The 26,022-nt window shown below is 40.7% G+C and overlaps 1 protein-coding gene across 4 annotated transcripts in view; it reads left to right on the top strand.

The window, feature by feature from the left end:
* Nucleotides 1-927: 927 nt before the first annotated feature.
* Nucleotides 928-26,022, top strand: part of IL6ST (interleukin 6 cytokine family signal transducer) — a 34,300-nt gene continuing 9,205 nt past the window's right edge. Inside the window, exons 1-10 of one of the 4 annotated variants that reach the window (XM_074569186.1) lie at nucleotides 928-1,164; nucleotides 8,668-8,748; nucleotides 9,871-10,182; nucleotides 12,025-12,157; nucleotides 13,375-13,535; nucleotides 13,882-14,033; nucleotides 16,357-16,516; nucleotides 22,946-23,028; nucleotides 24,219-24,438; nucleotides 25,707-25,883. In XM_074569186.1, coding sequence (XP_074425287.1) covers nucleotides 8,682-8,748; nucleotides 9,871-10,182; nucleotides 12,025-12,157; nucleotides 13,375-13,535; nucleotides 13,882-14,033; nucleotides 16,357-16,516; nucleotides 22,946-23,028; nucleotides 24,219-24,438; nucleotides 25,707-25,883 — 1,465 coding nt within the window. In that variant the 5' untranslated portion in view covers nucleotides 928-1,164; nucleotides 8,668-8,681. Of the gene's footprint in view, nucleotides 1,165-1,540; nucleotides 1,676-8,667; nucleotides 8,749-9,870; nucleotides 10,183-12,024; nucleotides 12,158-13,374; nucleotides 13,536-13,881; nucleotides 14,034-16,356; nucleotides 16,517-18,575; nucleotides 19,896-22,945; nucleotides 23,029-24,218; nucleotides 24,439-25,706; nucleotides 25,884-26,022 lie in introns of those variants that run through there. The other 3 variants (XM_074569185.1, XM_074569188.1, XM_074569187.1) reach the window with 3 other exon arrangements.

Here is a 26,022-nt window from a genome sequence, read left to right as displayed (position 1 = left end):
GGAAAGGACTGGGTCTATTGAGTGTAGAGACCATCAATGAGAGAAACAGCAACACTACAAGCATCCAAGGTTGCTAGAAAGAGCACCAGCTGTGAGTAGGGACATTGAAGTAATAAATTTAATCTGCAGGTTAGATAAGTACCTATCAGAAATTATTTAAGCATAGTTGATTTTGTCTTGAGGAAAGTGGAGGAACTAAATGGCCTCTGAAGTGCACATCCCGGTTTACTCTGTTATGTATAAAATACACAACATTCTCAGAGTCGGTAACAACAGTATTCTGCGGCGGGGGGGGATATTAAGCCATCTCAGAAAGTAAAACAAACATAATCAGAGACTTGCACTAAACACGTGAGAAACAGGGCATATTCCACTATCTTTTTCTAAAGTTCTTAAATCTTTTCTCATTAGCAACTCATGCCAGTCAGTATTTGAAACAGGATATTGGACTAGATGCCCTATTTGTCTAGCCAAGAAAGAAGTAATCAAAAATATAATATAGCTCATATCCCACTCAGGCCCAAAGATAATGTAAGAAACAGGCAAACGCCTCAAGTGTAAGGCAGGAAGCAACCTGGGCATGCATCAGTGATACCTGGTACTTTCCTGACTAGAAACCGCCTACTCTGACACTCTTAGCACAGTGCAAGTTTGTGGATGTGGCACTGAAACACACTCCTTCTCACTCGTGAACTGGAAAAAATTAATGTGGAATGAAGAGGCCATCGTAGAGCGCATGACCGTGTCCCATTTACAAAAGTCAGTTTTCAGGGTTAGTGAATGAAGAAATATACAAGGATAACTAACCATCGAGGGAACCCAGAGGCTTCCCTGGGCCCTTATCACAGGAACGATCTATATTAAGGCCCATTTCCTAGCAACCCGGCCTTTCACAAACACCTTCTCTAAGGGCTGCTCTCGATAACACCGTTTTGCTAATACTGCCGCTGTTGATAACTCTCCAGCCGCTCCAGCTCCCAGAGGCGCCTTGCGCAACGCCGGGAAGGCCAGTCGCTCCTCAGACCTCCCCGGGAGGACACCCCCCGCGCAGGCCCGGCCAGCTGACGACCGGCAGAAGCTTCCAGAGGCCTCGCCGGCGGCGACGCGCAGGGGCCGGGTCAGCCTCAGCGAGGGGCCCCGCGGCTGCCGCCCGCTGCGCAGCAGGTAAGAGCCGCGGGGGGTGGGAGTGGGCGACGGAGGTGACTCCCGCCGCCCTCCGGAAGAAGCGGTGCTCTCCAGCCCCTCGGCTGTTCTTACACACCTTGAGGGGAGCCTTTCTCCGAGGAGGGGCGGCGGGGGGGAGCCCAGGGGCCGCCGGGCAGATGGCGGCGGGGGGAGCGCGGAGGGGCGGAACACCTCCCTCCTCCCCTCACAGCCCGCCACCGCCCTTCCCGCCGGCCGCGCGCGCGCCCCTCGCGCCCGGGATCCTGGCACCGGCCGGGCGCGTTACGGGAAGCCCCGCCCCCTCTTGGCAACGTCACGCACCCCCCCTCCCTTCGTGCGCCAATGGCGGTGTGGGTGGCGGAGGGAAGGAAGGGCGGAGGGAGGGAGGGAGCGTGACCGGGCGTGGGGCCGCGCGTGCGGGACGGCGGCGCGATGGCGCGGCGCGGCGGAGCCGTTATTTAGGGGCTGGCGGTGGGCGCGGGGCGCCGTGAGGCGGCGGCGCAGGGGCCAGGTAAGGGCCGGCTCGCAGCCGGGGGCGGTTCTCCTCGGCCCCCCTTTAGCTTGCCTCTGTGGAGCCCCTCTCCGTCAGGGGTGTCCGCTGGCGGGGGCCGCGTCGGGCCCGTTCTTCTCCTCCGGGCTCGCCGGGACGGACCGTGCGCCGCGGGCAGGGAGGCGCGGGCGGGCGGGCGCTCGGCCAGGGCTGACTGGGAGACATGGAGAGGAGGACAGCGCCGCTCGCTTCCCGAGACGATCCCTCGCCTTCCCCCCACCCCCGGTCCGGCTGCGGTCCTCCCCGAGCGGGGCCGGGCTGTGAGGGGCCGCGGGTGCCGCCGCCCGCTCCCCCCGGCGGCGTCTCGCCTCCCCTCGGCGGGCGCTGAGGGAGCCGGCCCGGCGGTGGCCCTTGAAATGCAATATGGCCTCGTCCGCTGTCTGGCCGCAGGGGCCTCCTCAGTGCGGGGTCCGAGGGCCTGGCGAGGGGCCTCTCCTTGCCGGTAGTCCCAGCGGCTGGCCGTGCCCCATCGCAACCCTTCCCCTCTCCCGGTGCGGCCACACTGCCCCGCCGGCGTGGCGCGGAGGGTAAGACTGAACATTATCCGGGTTTTTCTCCAGTGCGGTGATTGTTAATGCCGACAGCCTTAATTAATAAAGGTATTGTGGCCCTCACTGGACTCGTGTCTTTAGGGCTTTTTCAACTCTCCGATAAATTTGGCCGTGTTATCAGCAGGCGTTTTCTTGTTGGAAAGCTTTGCGTTTTGTTGCCTTCACCACAAGCGGCCTGTTCTTGTTGCCTGTATACCAGAAGGTGGAAAACTGCTGGCCTTGACAGAAAGGCACATGTTGTTTTACGCCTGGCCCAACTATCAGAGGGGAGATATCTGAGGAACGGGTACAGTGGGCAGCCTGGATCCTCTGCTGAATTCCGATGTGCTCTTGAGTTCCAGCCGTCCTAGCACTGGGTCTCTGATGCTCTTCCTAAAGAAAAACGGTGTCATTACTGTCATCTTGCAGATGATGAAACTCAGGCACAAAGGAACGTGGTCTGCCAAGTGTACTGGCAGTGTGGAGGAGAATAAATCCCAATTTCGTTTTTCATCCTTGTTTTAAGCTGACTAGGTGATTGCCAGATGGTGGCTGCTTATTACTTCTGAGGCATTTCTGAAGGAGAAACCTGGTGATAGAATTACGTGGGGGTTATAGGCACTGTCACTGAAAAGAGGGGTGGAAAAAAGCGGCTCTACAACCTGAATCCTTTGGGGATACTTTTGGGAGCATCTTTCTTTCACCCTCTTTTCCCTTATAGAACATAAAATTAATACTGCTACTTCCAGAGGAATAATGATATGTAAAAGATACCTGTTGAAAGCATATAAATTCTGAACTTAAACTTTTAATCTGTATGTTCATGTATCACAATAGGAAAGTAGGAAAGGATGATGAAAAATTGAGATTACTTCCTAGAAGTTAAGCATTAAAAATAAACATTTGGATCTTGTCTACATGTCTAGAAATGTGATCTCTTCAAGTAAAGCCTATATATACTCTTGGGAGCGGGGAGAAGATGCATGCACATCCCACTGTCTCCCATGCTTCTTCTCTGGAGGATTAACACAAGTGCAGTTGTATGAAAATAAATAAACCTCTTGGCCAGTTCTTTTAGGATGATTCTTATATTAACGAGAACTGTCTAAATTGGAGAACCAGCATTGGTGGTTGTCAGTCTTGAAAGTTCGACCTCAAGATGAGCACATGAATGCTAAGACATTATTTTGTATAAAGTCATTTACTTTGTAGACTAAAGCTACTTCCTAGCTGCAAAAATAAAAAACCTGAAGAATTTCAGAGAAAATGATCTGCAATTTAAGAAGGTACCAGAAAGAAGAACTTAATTCTTGCAAGCAAATATTTGGTGCCTCTAATGAAGTATTTCAGTCATTTTAATCTGTGCCCCTTTGTTTGTTTTTTTTTGTTCTGAGTGCTATACTAAAACCCCAAAAGTAGGGAGAAGCCTCCTTCAAGAGGCAAAGGAATGAGTAATGTTGATGAATGACTTACCTATTTGGTGAAAGGGATAGAGATATCGTTTGTGTGTAGGTATTTTAAATATGAAAAAGAATTTCAGAATATTCTGTGCATATAATGTTATGTAAGATTTTCAAGTGATTCCCTTAAAGGTGTTTGAGGTTTCCAAGGAGGAGTAAGCTTAAGGAAGAAAGGAAAGAAGTTTGCAGATTAAATACTCCTAATTAGAAAGCAGTTACGGGTTGAGTAATCAAAATTCCTTGAGGATAGTTACAGCTTTTAGGTAGGCTTACGTACTACCTGGCTTGTTATAAAACCTCAAGCAGTAGCTTCTATGCACAGTATCACTTTTATGTACTCGTTCCTTGCTCTATATGCTTGAGTTATGTGGATTCTTAGTGAGAGATTACCACTTGAAGCTGCAAAGTAGCTTCATTTTTTTGAGACATTTCTGGAAATCCATTTGCCAGCAACCTTTGGGCTTTTGTGATTGGTATGATGATGAGCCTTAATAGACTTAATGCCTTCCTGTGGTGGTCGTGGTGTTGTCTGTACTTCCTGGCTTGCAAGCGGGCTTTGCTGGGAAGAACGTAATTTTGGCTATAGTGTCTTAAACTGAAATTGTCATTTGTAGGTCACTTGGACAGTAATTGTCACTTCTCTGAAATGGAGAGATGGTAACTCACCATATGACATACACCTGTATTCATTTTGGGGTAGTTTTCATGATTTATGAAATAAGATTAATTTGTGAGATTTCTCTCTGTTGCTCAGAATAAGTAATGATATCCATTTTGCATGAATGCCTGACATTTCTTCAAAAACAGTTATTTACAGGTTAGTCAGAAAACTCTATGCTGTTGCTAGTTTATGCATATAAAGCTTGACTTCAGGGTTCTTACTAGCTTTTCATAGGATACTGCCTGAAGGATCACTTCAAGTTTAGGCATAAAGGCTTAGTGCTTTCCTTTCCAAATGGTAGCAGGATGTCAAGAATAATAGAAGTCCCATATGATTTAGAGATTTAATGGTATGGTCTCATGGCATATGAATTTAGTATGTCTGTTGTTACACAGCATTTTAACAGTTTTTTTCCTCTTTAAGATAACGTGTTCTGCGAGTTAAGGACTGTCACCTGCAGCAGTTCTAAATTGACCATGTTGATTTTGCTGTGTAGTATTTTGACAGACTTTAATCCTTTGCCACTTTGTCAGACTTAACTATGAAAGTAACCTCACAAACTTCTAACATCAGTTTCTTTCTCTGTCGCCCTTTCCTTTTCACTCAGTTGTCCATAACAACTACATGTATAGGTAAAATGTTGATTTTGCTTTTTTTTAAGCAAAAAGCTTCTGAACTGATTAGCTGCTTCAGTGTTAGTTCTGCGTTGGGTTGAACCTAGATTCCTAATACACTATACCAGTCTGTAAAACAGAAGACTTTGGGCTGTGCTGCATAATCGCTGAAATTACTGAGTTTACTGCTGCCCAGACTTGCAGCTTAGTCTTACTTAAAGTAGTTAATGGTGAACAATTGCCGTTTAGCAGCATTTCTTTTGAATGATGGCACTATGTTTTTAAGTTTTGGTATAGCTTATACGCAGGGTTTCTGCACCTGGGTGCCTTTATATGCTCAGATTAGAAAGCACTAGTTTTCATAAAAGTATCTTCCCCACTCTAATCTGAAGTATTGCTCCTTGTTTTCATAGTTACAAGACCCACCACATTTTTTTTCCCTCTTTTTTTTTTTTTAAAGCTTTCATCTAGGCAAGCGGGATGGAAGTGCTTAGCATAACTCTGATTCTTTCTCCTAGAATTAAATTTCAGTTAAGAATCAGCCTTGTAAAAGGCAGAGACTAATGTTTTTAAAAATAGCACGCATTAGAAGGGATTGCAGTAGCCCCTTTGTGGGTTTGGAGGTATGTAGGTTGAGTCTTCTTCAGACTGCATTGATCAGCAGGGGGTAAAAAGTAAAATACATCAGAATAGCCTAAAAGCAGATATATGCTGAACTGGACCTTGATTTTGACACTATAGTCACAAACGCTTGTTGCCCATACTGTAGGTGGGGGGGCTTTCTGCTTAACTTTCCATTGCAGGTGACGGAGTGTGACTCTCAGTTCTCATGCCTTTCAGGAGCTGAGTGCAGTGGAATAAGTACTATCAAATGTGGAGGGTTTCTTTGCTGCTTCAAAACAGATACAAAACTTTCCAAAGTGCAAAGTGGTAGAGATTTGGACTTCAGCTTCCCACGTGTAAATGAATCTGCTCAGGACAATGTTGAGTTGCTGCTTTTTAAGTGTTGGCTTTTTAAGTTAAGTGTTCCTTCAGGTGCTTCACAGTGTATTTTGTTAACCTGAGCCATACTTAATATGACTTCATATGATTTTAACACCATCAGTTTTGTGGAAATATCGTTTAACCTGAAGTAAATCATTACCAAAAAGAAATTGAATAACTTTGTAATGATGTAATACTTAGTGTAGCTGACGCTGCCACTATTCTAATGTGGCACCAATAATGATACCAAATGGGAGAGAAATACTGCATTGAACAGTTTTTAAAGCCTTTTTACATCTGCTTTACACTTTCCTCTTCAGTGTGGAAACTGCTTCTGCTGTTGTTCTGCAGCTTTTGGCGATTAGCAGGAAAGTGGAGCTGCTAGTTATTTCTACCTAGCTTGTAATTGCTCAGGGTTTTCAGGAGTTTCAGATATTCTGCAACTCAAATTGTTCAACTTAAATGGCTTTAAATTAATCTTGCTTAAAATAATGCCTTGTAAGGTCTGTCCTTAATAGAGCACAGCAAGCTTTAGGTAGCAAGCAGTATTTCTGATCAATGTTTGAGTAAGTCAAGACACTAAAATAGATTCCTGTGTGCTGATTTTATTCAGTGTCTGAAGACCTAATTAAAAGAGAATACTCTTCTGGGTTTGGTTGTATTCACTATATGAAAGTATTAATATTTGTGAAACAAATTGGGATTTTAAAATGTAGAAAGTCATAAGTGGGTAGAAGCCTTATTTTTGAGATATTGGAGGACTTTACATCCATAATAAGCAAAAAAATCAGTTGGTTTAGTTCTCTTACTGTATGCTTGTAATAAATATCTAAAGATGTATTGCACTTAAAACTGTATAATGGTTTTCATATCCAGCCCAATGAGAGTACTTCAGTGTAGCATAGAAAAAATGAATAACTTTTTGATTCTCAACTCCATACAACTACATTCTGATTATAAATAAGTCTTGTTATTTAGTTCACACAAAAAAACCACCAACCTCTAGTGACACATGTAAAAGCTTGTTAAAATAATTGTCAGGTCTTCTAATCAGCAATATTTCTAGTATAAATTTTCTGTATAGGAAATTTTGGTGGGCTTTGAGTAAACAACTCACAAGTATAGATGCAAATAAAGATAACTGCTGAGTGATTCTGATGGCTATTATTTTAGTCCTAACTGAAGCACATCTATGTTGGTGATCCCTACAAAGACTTTGCTGTAAAGGTTTGAGATTGGCTTTCGTTTAGTTGTTGTTTTCTAATTCTTGTGAATAGAGATTCTTTTTACATTATACTGTTTACCTTGATTAGTTTAAAAAAAAAAAAAAGTGCTGATGCCTAAGGAATGAGGTTCTAGCTTGGTATTGATATATCAGGGCTAAATGTGTTATCTAGTTTTATCGATCTGCATGAAATGCCTTGCATCTTTCTGTCATTATTATAAAGTAAACTACATGCAACCAAAACAACAGAGTATTTCCTGTCATAAATTGCAGTTTCTTTTCCTTTTGATAATAGTAAATGTAGCTTTTAAACTTACCTTTATAGGGAATACCATGGAACTCCTTAAAACTTCCTAGTGAGTTGCCTTTTATAGGGGTAAAGCTCAGAATACCAGTTTTCAAATACGTTTTATTAGGTCAGTGAAAATAAAACTTCAGAAGCAGTGCTGCTAAAGGCAATTTCATCTCAAATCTTAGTAAACCTAGAAATTCTGTGTTTACTTTCTAGCTATAAGAACAGTACGAAGTCTGCTTCTAGAAATCAGTCTTTGGACTAAATGCCCTATTTGACTAAGTCAATCTACCTATTCCTGTAAAGGTGCATAAATGTAACTAAAAATAATATAGCTCTTATGCTTAGTAGAGAATGGTCACTTTAGTAATTTAGGTCTGCTTTTTAACTGCAGGTTCAGAAATCCAGAAGAGACTTTGTGGCTTCAAAACAATTGAAGTGGAAGTTACTCTGTGAATGCTTCAGTTCCTCTAAACTGTTTTGTAAAGTTGTCAAAACAGAGAATAAGTGAGCTCTGCTGCAATAGAGAAATAAGTAACATAAGACATTAAAAAAACCTTTCCAACTTGTGAGGAATTACAAACTCCCATGTATGGTTTTGAAGAATGAGGAAAGCTAATGCTTTTTCTATAGTACTCAACTGTTCTTGATACAGAAGCATTGTGCTTCATAATTCTTAAATGTATTTTAAGTCATTCTTGTGAATGAGACACATGGTTTTGTGCTGAGTTGTTCTGAACCTTGTGCAAAGCATTTGTATCAGTGCCTTTGAAAGCTAGGTAAGTTTGGTAACCATAATCAAATTCATGGGGTTCTTTTTAAAAACCTGAGCCACAGTGTTATGTTCTCTATTTGAACTGAATCTCCCAGAGAAGTACCTGTGAAGCTTGTTTCCACATATGACACAAACACCTTAAGCTGTTGCATTTCTTAAATTTGTAACTAAAGAGGCCTTAAACTGCATCAGTTGTCTTAAGTAGGCATTTGGATTTTGTCATAGCGGTAAGTAAAATGGAAACAATATGCCCATTCTTTTTCTAGAGTGAGAAGATACTAACTCTTTCTGGAAAGTAAATGTGCATGCCTGAGAAATTGTCATAGATCAAATACAAATCTGAATTTGTCAGTGATCTAAAGTGCAAAGTAATAGTTTAAATTAAAAAAAAAATAATTTTTCTCTGTTGCAGGAATTCTGTGCAGCATGTTTTCTGGGTGGAACTGGGTGGCCTATGGCTTATATCTACTGTTGAATTTTTGTTCTCTTGAAGGTAAGACTTTCTGTGTCTCAAACACAAGACATTTGTAGAACTTCTTTAATCGGATGCTTGAAGCACATAGTTGTTTTTTGTCTATATACTTGTGGGGTGGGGGCTGAAAGTAAGGTGTGTTATGATAGTGTCCTAGTCTATGGTCTTAATACTATGGTAAAATAGCTAGTCAAATACTCACTTCTTCTATTCATTGCTCATCTGTGTACAGAGATAGTGAAGAGTGGCTTTGGTCAGTGGAAAGTTGCTTTGGTTCCACTGACATCACTGGATCTGGTCACCGTAGCGAACTGAAGTTTAATTTCACATATGCCAAACAGTACCTAAATGAAAGCATGTCTTGGTCAGACTAAATGCTATTAAAGCAATAAGCTACCAGTGAACTGGTGTAGTAGGCTCTGTGATCAAGTTCGAGCTGTGGGACACTGCTGTTGTGTAGCAAATGATCATCCTCAAGATGTTTAGTATGGCTGTTGATTCAAGGCAGTATTTCAGTCATCTGTTTCATCTTTAAAACTTGACACTTTTCTCTTTATGTGTCTCTGTAGCAGTAGTCAACTTCATTGTTGTGTGGAAGTTCCTTTGTAAAAAAGAGTACTACCAAATATGCAGAGTTCGCTATAATTCCCAAATATGCTTATTGTATACACACTGAAGCTTTTGAAATGGGCAACTCAAGTATTTAACTGTTTGCATGCAATTCTTGTAAAAGTAGTCCACCACAACAAAGGTGCGCACTTACCCATTTTTTTGTTGTTAACTTTCTCCACAGAAAATACCTTTTTAATTGCAAGAGCAACCTCAAGTATATTACCTTCCTCCTTCAAAACATACTAAACATTCAGTCCTTGACTATCCTGTCTCTCTAAAGGCCCCTCTTTATTAATAGAGCTTTTCTTGCATGGTAAAACACTTCTGCAAAGCCTGGGTAACACTACTCTGATGTAGCCCCTTAAGTCTGATTCGTGGTCCACTAATGCATTTCAGTTTTATAACTGTCAAGTAACTTATTCATTTCTTGCTTAGACACCTGTAGTATTTTTAACATTACACTAGTGGTGTATCAGAAATATTGATTATGGAATGCTCTGTAGTTTTTAATAAAGATGCAATTCTTTTTAGTTTCAGGTGGACTTGTACAGTCATGTGGTCACATCATCCCAGAGTCTCCTGTGTTGGCCCTTGGTTCCAATTTCACTGCATTATGCATTTTGAATGAGAGTTGTCTTGACTTTGGCAATATCTATGCTAATCAGATTATCTGGAAAATTAAAAATAGAGTGGTACCTAAAGAGCAGTATCGTGAAATAAACAGAACAGTTTCCAGCGTCACATTTAATGACACTTCTTCATTAGCTACTCCTCTGACGTGCAACATTTTAGCAGATGGACAGATTGAGCAGAACATTTATGGAATTGCAGTTACAGTAGGCTGTAAGTACCTCTTTTTTTTTTTTTTTTTTTTTTTTGCTTTTTATTCCGGTCTTAAGAAAATTACTTCTGAGAAACAGGGAAGAGAATGCAAACAGTAGAAAGTGTGCACATTTTGAGACACTTATTTCCTTCCCTCTGTTCCTGGATAATTGTATAAAAACACTGTCAAATTGCATGCCATCAAAGCTGGTAAATATACACACAATAAAGTTTTCTGAAAAAACAGAAAATACTCTGGAGTATTTCAGTGTTGAAACAGGAAGAAAACAGAACAACAGAAAACAACAGAAAAATGTTGAAGCAGGAAGATTTAAATTACGGAAAGAAGATGTGAATTTAACTGAAATAGGTCTTGGAAAACTAACTTTTCCTTCTTGCTTCTGTTTCAGGGTTCAAGGAAATGCAATAAACTCTTATGTCCTGCTTTTGTAATAACACTATGAAATTAGTGTTTTCTTCATTAGTGGACTGAGAAATATTTAGTCTATCTGTATCACTAACTGCCTTAAGAATGGAACATACTATTTGAATTACTTTACCTCTATATATAAGAAAATACTTTTAACTAATTATAAACTTCCCTTATTCAAGCATGATAGCACTTGCATAGTTCTGAGCAAGTGCTCTTTGAGACGAGACTGAGGTCTTGAGAAAGTAACACAAATAACTTAATATACTACTACTAATTAGCTGGCAGACCTTTTATAAGTTCAGGTGCCCTTGATAGTGGAGTGTGAATGGCTGGTGAGTTATGTTGCCTCCTAGTGTTGGCAAAAGGTACTGCAGTTGTTGCATAGTCTGTGTATAAAAGGCTGGCTTGCATTCGCAATTTAAACGTGGTTCTTGTATGAGTTACAAAATACTTTCACAGAAGAACAATGTTTTCTATTTCAACTTCTGATGAGTAAATTTCTTACCAAAAAAGACGTGACAGGCAAAATCTATGGAAAGGTGAGGACAGACACAATATCCTAAGTAGGTAGACTGAATGACAGTACAGTTAAGATGCTACGCTTGTGATTGACATATGAATCTTGAGATGTGTTTGTATTTCAAGCTACAGTATTGACAGTACTGTTTCATACTGTCAATTAAAGAAAAATTCTGTAAACAATGAGAATAATAGGCTTGAGAAGAATACAACTATTCAGGAACAAAACTATAAGGTTCATAAGGGAGTTCGGTTGGAAACAGCATTCTGCTTGAAAGGAAATAAAATTTGTCAAGGACATTATAGTCTTGTAAATAGTGATATTCTAAAAGCTAGAAACAAACTCTTTGTGTGCTATGATTTGAATTTAAGAAGTAAAAAAATAGTTCTACTGCGTTCTGAAAAAGTTTCTTACACGCTTCTAAAGTGCATTGATGAAGATCGCTTATCTATCTTGTAGGTGTTTGCAGCTAAAGCATCCTTCTTCCATAGCTCAGTTGGGGGAGAACAGGCATATCACAAATGCCTTAGAGATCAGGTTATTGGCAAAATCAGCATATGCCAATCCAGCTGTAGTGTTCCTTAGCATTTCTTCAGTGTGAATTAAAATAGATTTAGATGAGAGATGGTTGATACCAGATGTTCTGCCTCAAAGAATGAGAAATCTTCCGTGTGTTCCCTGCTGTCAGATGCTTGTTCTTACACAGCCTACTGTTTGTCAGAGCGGCTGATTAAGCTTCTTGTCTTCCATTGCTGGGAGGTGTCTAGCACTTTTTACGCCCTCCGTTAGTAATAAATCTGACTAAATATTTCTAATGTTCACTGAAATTGCTGTAATGGGACATTTAGCACGATTCTTACTGGGTTGAAATGTGTATTTAGATTAATTATTGCTAACTTTTTCTGTACAGTGCCCCCAGAGAAGCCCAAGAACTTAAGTTGCATTGTGCATCAGGTGTTAAAACTTACATATCCTATGACTTGTACCTGGAACCCTGGAAGGCATACTTTCCTGGACACTCACTTTAGGTTGAAATACAGATGGTAAGTAGCACTCTATAGAATATCTAAATAATTTTGAAGAATATTTGTAGGCTAAACCAAACTTCCTTGAAATTCCTTGATACTTCTCAGTTCCTAAATTAAATCCAATTTTCTGAAGCATTGCTGTCTATTTTGGGGGGAAGGGAAAAGTTAAAGAAGTTCACATTTAAAGTAATTGAAATTTTGCTGCTTCCTGTGTTTTGGAGTAACAGCTATCTCTTATTTTTCCATTCTTCAAATACATGATTATTGTGGCTTGAGTACAATGCACCTAATCGTTAGCTGGCTAGACCCAAATTATATAGTTTACATTTTTCCATGACAGTTCTATCCGATTCTAAACAAGTAGATGATGTCCTGGTTCATTGCAGGAGGGTTGCACTAAATGACCTTCCAACCCAAACCATTTTATGATTCTAAGTAGAGAAACAAACATAGTGGGTTTTGTAGAGGTGTTATCTGTATTTCCCAAGAACTCAGAAGGATGTTTGTCCACAATTAATCCAAACATGAAAGCTGCAGCAAAAGTATTTCCCCTGTGAAAGCAAATTAACTTCAGTATTTTTCAGACTCTTCAAATGGCCTCTTATAGTTTAAATGGAGTGGGCAGAATTGTTGCTCTGCTCTGGAGACAGGAGTGACTGCCTACAGCTTTCTATCTACCCCATTCTTAAGGTGTTCTGGTAATGAGTGTAGTAGAAAGTATGGATAGGTAGAAAAATGTAATGCTTTGCAAATCTCTTGATGCCCCTAGAAATATCTGCTGTTAGTGTAGCAGAAGATGGTGAACAGAAAAGATGATGTGTTGCAGCTGTAGCGCTGTACTCTTGAGGGGTATGCAGGTAATACTCACTCTGTCTTTTAATGCATGAATATGCCTGTAGTTGCTAGCTATATCGCGTTTCATCAGATGTATCAATACTTGATCTTTATTTTTTAAGCTAAATCAGTTTTGTATACAACTTTATAGTTACAATACCGTGGGTTGTGCTTTTGAAATTATGTGACTTGAAGTCGAGAGATTTTATTCTCGTTTGCATTCTAATGCAGTCATGCATTTGTGGCTGAACAAGGTGTTCTAATCTTTTAATCTTTGCTTTCCACCTCTCTGCTTACAAAGATAGCAGCAGAAGGGAAATATACAAGCTAAGCTGATTGATCACTCTGATCAACTTAAAAAGATTCTCTATTCTTATTTTTCCCTCTCTTTTATTTAGGCCACAAGAGAACTTTCCTGACTGTATACCAAAAGATGTAAACAATTCTTGTACGATTCCTGATGTTCAGTTCTTTGTTAACCTGGAGGTCTGGGTAGAAGCAGCAAATGCTCTTGGGAAGGCTGAATCTGATCCTCTTGTTCTTGATCCTATTGAGATTGGTAACTATATGTCTCTTAATAAAGCTTTAGTAGTGCATAACTGCTGCTTCTGTGCATATTGCTGAATTGGTTTGTTAATGTGTCTTCACTATAAAAATTAATATTACCAAAATATTGTTGACTAGAACTTCAACAGTGCTGGACCAAGGTAGGGAAGGTGAGAAATTTGATCACACTTCAGATAGCAAGTTCTTGTTGAGTAGTCCGCTTTAAAACTAGTGTGAAATAGCAGCCATTTGAGTGTGTGAAAGGCTTTAATGGTAGTGTTACAGCATAGCGTGCCAGCTGCTAGAGGCATGATAAAATACAGCTGTAGAGTTGACTCTAACTCTAACTTCTCTTCTAGTTAAACCTCTGCCTCCACACAACTTATCAGTCAACTCAGGAATACTGCCTACTGTTCTGAAGATTTCCTGGGAGAACAGGATTTCAGGATCTGTGATGAAGCTGAAATTCAATATTCGCTATAGAACCATTGGAGACACGAACTGGATGCAGGTAATATTACTAACGTCCCTTGTCACTCTTCTGGTATAACCCCGCCATTTGTCAAACTCCAGAAGAAGTTCCCCCACTGCTACAGTTCAGAGGATTCACTTTATTATCCTTAGGCCTTATGTGGCCTCCCAAGGTAGTTTACGTGGCCTGTTCACAGAGGCTGTGATCTAGGGATTTTTGGCACAATCTAGAGTACGGTGACCTTGTCTTTTCTTTGTGGACTTTTGTGCTGTCCTCCCTATCATGTTGCAGTATGTTTATTTTGAAATTTTATTCTGTACGTGCAACGTCTAGAACGTTCATGAACTTTCATCTTCCCATGCACATGCAGAACTACTGATCTAAATGTCATTTAAAGCTTGGGCAAACACTGTACAGTGCTGATACTCTTTTTTGAACTTGCTGTACTTGCACTTTGGTCACAACAACTGCATGCAATGCTACAGGCTTGGGGAAGAGTGGCTGGAGAGCTGCTTGATGGAAAAGGACCTGGGGGTGTTGGTTGACCGCCGGTTGAATATGGGCCAGCAGTGTGCCCAGGTGGCCAAGAAGGCGAATAGCATCCTGGCTTGCATCAGAAATAGTGTGGCCCGCAGGACTAGGGAAGTGATAATTCCCCTGTACTCAGGCCCCACCTCCGAATACTGTGTTCAGTTTTGGGCCCCTCACTGCAAGAAAGACACTGAGGTGATGGAGCGTGTCCCTACCTGAAAGGAGGCTGAAGTTGGGTTTGGTTTCTTCTCCCAAATAATAAGTGATAGTACAAGAGGAAATGTCCTCAAGTTGTGCCAGGGGAGGTTTAGATTGGATTTGAGGAAAAAATTCTTCACAGCTAGGGTTGTCAAACGTTGGAACCGTCTGCCCAGGGAAGTGGCGGGGTCACTATCCCTGGAGGTATTTAAAAGACATGTAAGTGTGGCACTTAGGGACATGGTTTAGTGGTGGACTTGGCAGTGTTAGATTTACAGTTGGACTCTATGATCTTAAAGGTCTTTTCCAACCTAAACAATTCTATGATTCTATACAGTATGGTTGTCCTGCATACATGCCTTTAGCCTGATGCAGTCAAGAAACTGGAAAAGAGTAAGGAATAGGCCTGCCTTTAGTGCACTATAATATGTTCACATCATCAAGAGTTGTGGTTTTTTCTTCTATATTGGTCTATGAACATATTTTCAATAGCTTCTCAGTTTTGCCTTTCTTTAAGCCTTCTCTGAGAGCAGCAGTGTTCCAGAAACACTCTTTTCATTAAGATCTTCCCATATTTTGTTTTAATACAACGGTCCAAAAGTATTCTGAATTTCATGACTTTTTGGAAGGAAGACTGCTTCTGACTTACCAAAATATGGTGTTTGAAGCAGGTAGCTTGTGACTAATGTAGTGTATTCCTTTGGAGGAACTTTTTGAACTTTAGATGCAGAGACTAACTATATGGATACCTGGAAGAGCACTGTCCCACACAACTTATTCTGCAACTCCAGGTTCTGTTGATACATTATCCTGTTGAATCCCTGTAACTTGTCATGCATGCCCTTTTAACAGGAACACAAGACCATTGAAATAGTAACTTTTAAAATAGCTGGGCCAGCTGATCAAGGGAGGTGATTCTACCCCTCTGCTTCACTGTGGTGAGACCCCACCTGCAGTACTGTGTGCAGCTCAGCTCTGGAGTCCTCAGCATGAGAAGGACGTGGACCTGTTGGAACAGGTCCAGCGGAGGGCCATGAAGATGATCAGAGGGCTGGAGCACCTCTTCTGTGAGGACAGGCTGAGAGAGTTGGGGTTGTTCAGCCTGGAGAAGAGAAGGCTCTGGGGAGACCTTATAGCAGCCTTTCAGTACTTAAAGGAGGCCTACAGAAAAGATTGGGAGGGACTCTTTACCAGGGAGTGTAGCGATAGGATGAGGGGTTGACGGTTTCAAACTGAAAGAGGGTAGATTTAGATTAGATATTAGGAAGAAATGTTTTACTATGAGGGTGGTGAGACACTGGAACATGTTGCCCAGAGAACCTGTGGCTGCCCCATCCCTTGAAATGTTCAAGTCCAGGCTGGATGGGGCTTTGAGCAGCCTGGTCAAGTGAGAGGTGTCCCTGCCCATGGCAGGAGGGTTGGAACTAGATGATCTTTTAGGTCCCTTCCAACTCAAACCATTCTGTGATTCTATGACAACTGAAGCTTTTGGAAATAAGAGAGGACTAAAACTATGTTGTTTGTATTGGGTGTGTATGTGGTGGGGAGCCCTCTTGAATGGGAGCTGTAGTAGCATAGAACTCAGCTTTACAATTTTTTATCAGTGCTTCTAAAATGTTTCGTCCACTTACAGGTTCCTCCTGAAGATACAGCTTCACCAAGAACTTCATTCAGTGTTCAAGGGCTCAGACCCTACACAGAGTATGTCTTTTCAATTCGTTGCATGAAGGAAGATGGAGTGGGCTACTGGAGTGACTGGAGTGAAGAGAAAACTGGGATCACCACTGAAGATAGTAAGTAATATATGAAAGTAGGTCACTGACTCTCAAAATAAGTGAATGCTCAGCAATTTGGCAATAGCCAGCTGAAGTTGAGTATCCGCGCTTGAGCTGTCTGATTACATGTGCAACAAGGCTCCCCTGAGTTACTTTCAATACTGACCGACTTGACCTATGCATTCCAAGGAGCATGAGAACAGCTTCCCATGAAGCTAGTCTGGAGGTGCTCCCCGAAAACAGCTAAAATGGGAGGTAGGGAAGAAGAGCTTTCTTCACAGAAAGTTATATTCTCAAAGTCTTTTAGAAGAGACATAGGCTTTTTGCTTGTTTTTTGTTCTGAAGGTTATACTGTGTAACAGAAGCTGTTCCTGCCTTTGTGAATATTTTTTTCAGTAGACAGAATGCCTTAGTTTATGAACAGCTTGGTGTTCAAGAGGCCATTAGATAAAGTCATAGGTGAATAAGCATCAATAAGTATGAAACAAAGTATTTTAGTTATATAGGGTACTGTGGTGAGTTGACCTTGGCTGGATGCCAGGTGCCCACCAAAGCTGCGTAGTAACTCCCCCTCCTCAGCTGGACAGGGGAGAGAGAATATAAGGAAAGGCTCATGGGTCAAGATGAGGACAGGGAGATCACTCAGCAATTACTGTCACAGGCAAAAAGACTTGACCTGAGGAAATTAATTTACTGCCAATTAGAAGTCAGAGTAGGGTAATGAGAAAATAAAAACAAATCTTAATACACCTTCCCCCCACCCTTCCCTTCTTCTCAGACTCAACTTCACTCCTGATTTTTCTCTACCTCCTCCCCACCAAGTGGCGAAGGTGGGTGGGGAATGGGGGTTGTGGTCAGTTCATCACAAGTTGTCCTTCCTGCTGCTCCTTCCTCCTCAAGGGGAGGACTCCTCACACTCTTCCCTGGCTTCAGTGTGGGTTCCCTCCCATGGGAGGCAGTTCTCCACAAACTTCTCCAATGTGAGTCCTTCCCACAGCCTGCAGTTCTTCATGAACTGCTCCAGCATTGATCCCTTCCACAGGGTGTAGTCCTTCAGTAACAAACTGCTCCAGCGTTCGTCCTTCTATGGGGTCACAAGTCCTGCCAGCAAACCTGCTCCAGTGCAACCTTCTCTCCACAGGTCCTGCCAGGAGCCTGTTCTAGCATGGGCCTTCCTATGGGGTCACGGCCTCCTTCAGGGCATCCACGTGCTCTGGCGTAGGGTCCTCCACAGGCTGCAAGTGCATATCTGCTCCACTGTGGACCTCCATGGGCTGCAGGGGGACAGCCTGCCTCGCCATGGTCTTCACCATGGACTTCAGGGGAATCTCTGCTCCAGTGGCTGGAGCATCTCCTCCCCCTCCTTCTTCACTGACCTTAGTTTCTACATAGTTATTTCTCTCACTCCTCTCTCCTGGTTGCTATTGCACAGGTTTTGTTTTCCTTATTAAATATGTTATCCCCGAGGCACAACCACCATCGCTCAGCAATGGGCTGAGGCTTGGCCAGTGATGGGTCTGTCTTGGAGCCAGCTGGCATTGGCTCTCTCACACATAGGGGAAGTTTTTGGCAGCTTCTCGCAGCAGCCACCCCTGTAGCCCCCCTGCTACCAAAACCTTGCCATGCAAACCCAATACAGGTACATAGACCTATTCACAAAGTTAGTAAAGCAGTGATATGAAGTAATGTGCATATGTGAAGTGTAGCATCTTATGCACCATAGCATATAAATTAAACACTCTGGTTTACTCTTAACTTTTCCCAAGGTATTCTGAATCTACAACACTTTCTTGCTTGTCAGAGTCACTTAGAGCTGCCTCTGCGCTGTCTTATACCCACTTGTTTACAATATTCTACACACAGTAATCAAGAGTCTTGCTGCTCATCACTGATGCAGTTACCACCGTGGGAAGCATGAGGAAAAGAATACCATCTATAAACTGCTGACCTTAAGCAAGATTGAGTCTGTGCGGAAAGTGGGAAATGGTTTTGTTTTGGCTATATTTAATCACAAAAATCACTGTTTCCTTACATTTCGTTTCTTGATGACATAATCATTGCATTTGTTGTCTTGTAGATCTGGGCTTGTAATAGCCTGTCCCTTTGCAGTTACGGGTGAACACCGCATTGCTGGTATCATAATTTACTGAAGAAAACTTCTTAATCCGTTGTTAAGACCATCGGCTGTTTGGGAGCAGTATTTGGATCATGTTTAGTCTTGCACAAAAAGACTTTGCAAGCAGGATATATATAACTTCAAACTATAACTGATTAATAATGAAGATACACAAAACGCAGCAAACCACTAGGTTAAACTTTAAGTTCGTGGCCGTGGGGGGAAAAAAAGAAAAACTGCTTAAGAGCCTCAGTCAAGTGTCAGCTTTCACTGTTATGTGGAACAAATCCTCAGCATTGCAAAGTTGCTGCCATGCACCAGTCTGTTCACATTACAACAATCTCATCAACTTGGCTGGCCTTTCAGCTCCTTGTGATGCTCCAGTCAGCTGTCTCCACTGAACTGTCTGTTCTGCAGGTCTGCTGCATTGCCCTGGACTCATTCATATTCCTTCAGGACAGCAGCACTGAGACTGTTACTGCACTCAGTGTCTTCTAAGATCTGTGTCCACTCCATTCCGCAGCATGTTTTTTAACTTCATTGATTGCTTCCAGTTGCTCATGAACACATGCATTGCTTGGAAATGTACTGTGGCATTAAAGTAACTGCAACCCAGTGTGTTATGGATTTAATATGCTTCACGGCTTATGAAAGTCATTGCAGTATTTCCCCACTAGAGGCTCTACTGCAGGTTTGCTCTTGAGTGGAGAGACTGCCTTCTGGCACTGAGTTGTGCCAAAACTATTAGCTGAGTATGTTTAGAATATTCTGGTACTGAATTTTTTTTTTCTTATTTTCTTTGGCTGTTTTGTTCTGCAGCATTTAATGACAAAGCCATTGTTGCAGCAACTGTAAACTTGTACAAAACAAAGTTGCATGACAATAACTGAGCAGTGATTATTGGAACACTGACATTGAAATCGCACCCTTACATTTGTTACAGTATGGAAAAAATCCTGTTTGCAAATAATGGATTCTTAACATTTTTCATTAAGAGAACAAAAATACATGTAGTGCATATACAAACACGACCTTGACCTATGCATTTGGCCCTTTAATTTGCTCTCCAAATAAAACCAGGCTTTGGTGTGTAACTTACCTTTCTGTAGTCTGTTTTCCTTTTGCTGTTCATCTGAATGGCCCACTTAGACTGAACTAGAACTAATTTAATGTCTTTAATAGAAGCTTGAGAGGTGCTATCTGGTATATTTGTGTCAGAACACCCTGCATTAGTGTCTCACTTCTTGCTAAAGGGAAAATAAACTAATTTCTTTGTGCAGTAAGCTTTTGAGGAATGCTTGTGTCATTAGCTGTGATACACTCTACATGTAAATACTATCTGTTTTCTGCTGGTTGAATAGCATTTTAACAAATTGTTGTAGCTACCCTGCCTGATCATAACAGGGCAATCACACTTTTTCTGCATAGCTTGTTAATCAGTTGTAACTTTTGCTATTGTAGTAATAAGTTGACAGTACATTTCCTATTCTGAGTTTGCTTACCAGAGGTGTGATCACCTCTTGATACACTTGCAAGTTTAGGAGCTCATGAGGTCTATAGTTTCCTGATCCTTTTTCTACCAAATATCAGGTTCACACAAGGGACTTCAGGTTGCAATTTCAGAAAAACCTCTACCAAAATTTTATTCTTTTTTTTTTTTTTTTTTTACTGTACAGTTGCCTATTGCAGAGATTAAATGAAGCAAGCAGACACAGGACACTTAAGTTACTTACACCATTATTAATGCCCTCAATCAAATTATATAACTGACTTTTAGATGTTGTGCTTTGTCTAAGGCTGTTAGACTCATATCCCAGAAGATTCCACATCTGCTTGCCTCCTGCATTCAAAAGATTTGTCTCAGTAGCAAGCTATCAAGATAAAGGTGTATTTACCACTACTATATTTAGGAAGGTATAATTCTATATTTCCATATGGTTTTATCCAACCGATATATTTCCAAGTGTTAAGTACTGTAACTGTCAAGTGAAGTTTCAACAGAATCCTTAAATGCAAAGTCACAAATGTACAGTCATGATGCTGAAGAGTAATGCAAGCATTCTGGCAATTTTGAAATCTTTTGGCAATTGTTTTATTGCCTAATTCTTATCAGGAAACATCTTTTGAACCTCCAAAGAGTGACTGTAGCCAAGGGTATTTTTATCCAGCAGACCAGGTTTGCTGCATAGCTGTGTATATTACAGTAATACACACTGTGATTTATGGGGATTCTAGAATTAGTAAATCACCGTCAAAAGGATTTGATTTTAAAAGCTTGTTTTGTTTCCTCCTGAATCATCAGTAGCAGCAGCATTTGTGAATCTCTTGCTGATTTCTGACTTGAATGAGAATTTAACAGTGTGGGGATTTAATTTCTTGTTTTTCCAGGAACGTTGTTATTATCAGTTAGAAACCTTTCTCTTCCAATTCTAGGGTTGTGAGGAGTGAAAATACTTTAACTTGGTCCCGTTTCCATTTCATTTCTACTTTGATAGCCTGCAAGGTTGGCTTTGTTTCTAGCCTATGCTGATCCTACCCCATATGGAGCCAACGAATGGACCTTCTGGTTGTGTGCTTGATACCCAGTAGGGAATCTATTCGTCCCTCCAACTACTACAGATACTTTGCAATAGCTGTTTAGCTTCTAAGTGAGCGTGATTGATCTTTTTTTTCTTTTTTTTTAAATGTGTTTTAGCCTTTCTTGCTTGCGCTCTTCCTGGTCTCCTTTCTGTAATAGCGTATCTGTTCCTTAGTGCCTTCCAAGGTGCCCTCTTCTTAAGCAGTCTATTCAGTGCAACATTTCAGTGTATGTCTTCAAACAGAGTTAAACCCATACAGGTTTCACTGTCAAAACACCACTTTGCGCCTGAAGCTGAACTGCACCGGATCAGAAATCCTTCCTTATTTATCCTACTTGAGTCCCAGTGAGTTCTGATTGAATTCACATGTCATCTTATATTGGAGAAGTAAGAAAAAGATTGTAGTATATACCCTACTCGATTAAACAGAATGGAATTTATGTGTACATAATGGCATTGCTTCAGCTTTATGCAAAATTTACTTTCTCTGGGGGAGATACTGTAAATTGTTCTTTCAATATTCTAGTCATTTCTTTTCAACTCCTAATGACAGTATGGTTTTGTTTTCTTTGTTTACTATCTCAACCTGAGCAATGAGGATTTCAGGACTGACTGCTTGTCTGTTCAGACTGCATTGCTGTTCTGCTGTGGTGACTGGTTTTGCAAAAATACTGCTATTAGTGATTAAATATCTATGTCTTATTTTAGGCTCAGAACAAAGTTGTTATAGTAGGAAGTGAACATGAGGTGGGTCATGTTGCATTCATGATCTATATTAGACAAGATGTACAATTTCTTCTGTTTCACGTGAATCAAATCAGGGTACTCAAATGAATTGTTAAGATTGTTTGCTCCAATTCCCAGTTCTCCTTCCCTCCTGATGTAAAAGCATAACAGACAGGTGCACACTCTACGCTTGATACTGTTTTTTGGAGGTAAAACAGCCAAAAACTGGTCATGATTAAGATGAAAAAAAAGCAATAAAAGAACTCCCAGAGAAAACATAGTCTAGCAAGATTATAAATTTAAATGTACTTTAAGATCATCTTTCTGTTAGGGCTAAGGCCCTCAGAAAGGATAGGCTGCTTTTTATTGCTTGATGCACTGTAATAGATCGATTCATTCTACTTTGAAATTAAATTTGTAGTGGAAATACCACTTGAATTTTTTACAGTACTGATGCCAGAAAATATTTTACTGTTGTACAAAAGTACTGCAGTTGTGTTACCATTTTTAGCATAAAGGATATGAGAAACTCAGGGAATTCTTGCAGGAGAAATTAGTCCTCTTGTTAAATTTTCTGCACTTTCCTTTTTTAGGTGACTTGATATTGAGGTGTAGGGAGAGTGTTGCAGCTACAGACCATAGCAAGGTTTGCAGTATACAGACATGCAGGGCTGTGCCTCTGAGCACAGGCTGCTCGGTATAGGTTCAATTGTGCCTCACTCAGCACTGTCATCATCAGCCCGTTGTTGCAGGTGCTCAGCATGGTGACTCAGTTATTTTGGTACTGTACACTTAGAGCAGTACTGGTGTTTTGCTCATCCCTTCAGAAAATCTTTCCATGCAGGTGTTCCACGTAATGTATCAAGCATTTTTTTCGCTGAAGAACTAAGGAAGCACTTTTTGTATATGTTTTTATTTAAAAAAAAAAAAGGGTAAGCTTCTAATGATTCTAATCATAGTCAAAGTATGAATTCAAACAGATTAAATAAAAATATTTCTACTATTAAGCATTGTTTCTTTCATCAGAACCATCTAAAGGACCACCCATATGGAGGATCATTGACGCTTCTCGCTCACCAGCTTTCTGGACTGTGCGTCTGATGTGGAAGGTAAAGCAACAGGATAAACTGCATCCATTGAGCATTCTTTTAAAAATATGAGGTTTTAAGTGTCAAAATTGACCTCAGCAAACTTGAGTAGATAGCTGGAATAGTACAGGTTTTACTGATACAAGAAGTTACTTTAGTATTCTTATTATAATAGTTACAAAAAATTAAAACTACAGATTTAAAGGCCATCAGTTAACTGACACACATTTGTGATCCACAGTACACAGAATCTATTTTCAGATTCCTGTCTTCTTGTCCTTAAGCTGTCTGTGGAATTGGAAACTTTCACTTGAAGAAAGTAAACCATGTTATGCCTTCTGCTGTATCCTAAAACTTTTCTAACGCTGTCTGGACAGGGGTACTGCAGTTGCAAAATCCGTTAAGCCTAGAGACATTCCTGAGTCAAAACTTCCTAAATACAGCACTGCACGTTTGCATGGGGTAGGCTGTACCCTCTAGTTTGCCAATTAGTCCAAAGCTGAGAAAGTGAATGCAATTGTCGTCAGTCCCCATCTCATGCTTTCTTTTGCTCTGTGAGCTTTCTCACATTTGTTCTGTCTTTTTACTATTACTTTTTCCCTATTATTAAGTGGCTTTTGTGAAGTTACATGTATATTGATATGGCATCATTTCCTGATGTAACTCATGACACATACCGCTTCTGGCATTATTTAGCTTAGAGTTGGGAAACTGGTGCTACTGTACAGTTTCAACAATTTTTTTAAGTAATCTGAAAACTAATACTGTTACATAGAAACATAGTATTTTTCTGTGCTAGTAGATAACAGAAACAAGTATTTTTCCATGTGTAATAAAAAAAACCTACTCGGTCTGTTTCATGTTCAGGTTCACCACAGTTTAAGATGTGAGATTCCCTTTATGTTGTTGTGTTGTAAAGCCACATAAAATGCAGGTTTTATCAACACATGTTCTTCAGTCTCTACAGAATAGGTTTTATTAAACTACTAGGTAGGACGATGAACAAAGAAGAAAGAGGATTTAAATGAGCAATAACTCTGAAGTTACTGCTTTATAGAAATGAACACACGTTATTTGTGCTTTCCTTAAATACACAGCTATTTGATCTGTGTAACTTGTCTTGCTCTCAGATTTTTAAATTATGCATCAAAGACAGTAAAGTTTGTCATGTTTGTTCAGCATCGATTTAATCAAAAACGTGTTTCTAACAGGCATTGGAACCATTTGAAGCCAATGGAATAATCTTGCAGTATGAAGTGACTGTCAGAGCTAAATCATCTCTCTCCAGTCCACCAGAAAAATACAACGTTAATACCACCAACCTTATATTAAAACTGCCAAATGGAACTTATGAAGTAACTCTGATTGCCCACAACAGAGTTGGGGCATCCCCTCCATCAGTTTTACTGATCCCAGCAACTAATTCAAAAGGTTAGTGTCCTAGTAATGTGTCTTTCAACTGCATCTGCATGGTTTTTGTTATAAGAAATCTTCAGTGTTGTAAAATGATACTTTTTACACGGACACATAATTGAAGTATTAGTGAATGTATCTACAGTCTTATATAATTATGCTGCCTTTTATATATCTGGGAACGTGTGGAATTATGTAGTCACAGGTGTATTTGAAGCTACGTGTGCTATTTTGATATTCTTTTTGGTCCTTGGAGCTACTGTGCGTTACATTTCCTATTGCTTCTTTTCTTAGCATAGCAGGCATTTTTGGTTTTTTGATTTTTTTTTTTTAAAATATCAAAGAGCTGGGGAAGCAAGCATCCTTTACTTCATGTATACACCATCTCACCATTGTTCTTCTTCCTTCTGCATTCTGATCCTCCCCCCGCCCCTTTCTTCTGTTGTCGCAGTCTCACTTTCCCCCATTTTCATTATCTTGCCTGGTTGCTTTGTCATCTGCTTCCATTGTTTCCCTACTGTTCATGTTCATTTTTATTATGTTCCTTTCATTGTCCAGTAGGAGTAATAACTATATGCTGGTTTCTCTTTACTTCCAGCCTCCTCTTAGACAGTCCAAACAACTACCAGGACAGGAAGCAAAAAAGAAGTATGCGGTCAGGTGCTCCTTTTAGTGTAAACACCAAGGGATAGCCACAGGTTGTAAACTATTAGATGAGCTAATTAAGGATATATTTCAAACAGAGTAGCATTCCAGCCAGACGTAGTTGGCAAGGTACATGAATGTGAGGATTATAATGGGAATTTAGAAGTGTCTCAGGGTTTGATTTCTCTCTGAAATAGACCCTTTCTTTTGGAAGAAACCTGGTAGCTTTGAGCTTTTTAGGCTTTGAGCTACACGGTCAACCTCCTAGTGGGAGGTGTCCCTGCCCATGGCAGGGGGGTTGGAACTAGATGATCTTTAAGGTCCTTTCCAACCTAAACCATCCTATGATTCTGTGATCTCTTTACGGTGCAATAAGGCAACTTACTGTGTTTGAGAACAGAGAAGCTGAGTCTAGTCTCCAGTTTTTAAATAGCCTGATACTGCTTATTTTGGATTTCTGCTACAAGGATTCAGATGTAAGCTTCCAAATCGTGGAAGATGGCTTTTTCATTATGTTCTGTCAACTTGTCACCATTACAATAACCTAAAAGTTGTCCACATTTGACAAAATAGCTATTATTACAAATATCTAGTGGAAGAATTGTCAATATTTATCACGTTTCTGTTTTCTTCCATCACAGCTCCTGTGAAGAATGTCAGAACACTACCTAAAGACGGCAAGTTGTGGGTAGGGTGGACTGCTCCTAACAGTTACGTTCTTAAATACGTGATCGAATGGTGTCTGGTGTCCAACAGCTCAGACTGTGTCATAGAATGGCAGAACGAACCAGGAAATGTTCAAGGAACATACTTAAAAGGTATTTTGCTCATATCTGTAAATACTTCATAGAACACCCTAAAAACCTAGTAAGTATTCTCAAAGTGAGGAAGAACCTTATGCTGACTAGAACTTTATTGTAGGACAGGAATCTGGGATAGTCCTGAGGGCTTCTCTCG

This window comes from Larus michahellis, chromosome Z (assembly GCF_964199755.1).
Source record: "Larus michahellis chromosome Z, bLarMic1.1, whole genome shotgun sequence".
Lineage (NCBI taxonomy): Eukaryota > Metazoa > Chordata > Aves > Charadriiformes > Laridae > Larus > Larus michahellis.
The sequence above is the reverse complement of the archived record's forward strand: the minus strand, read 5'-3'. Positions and strand labels throughout refer to the sequence as shown.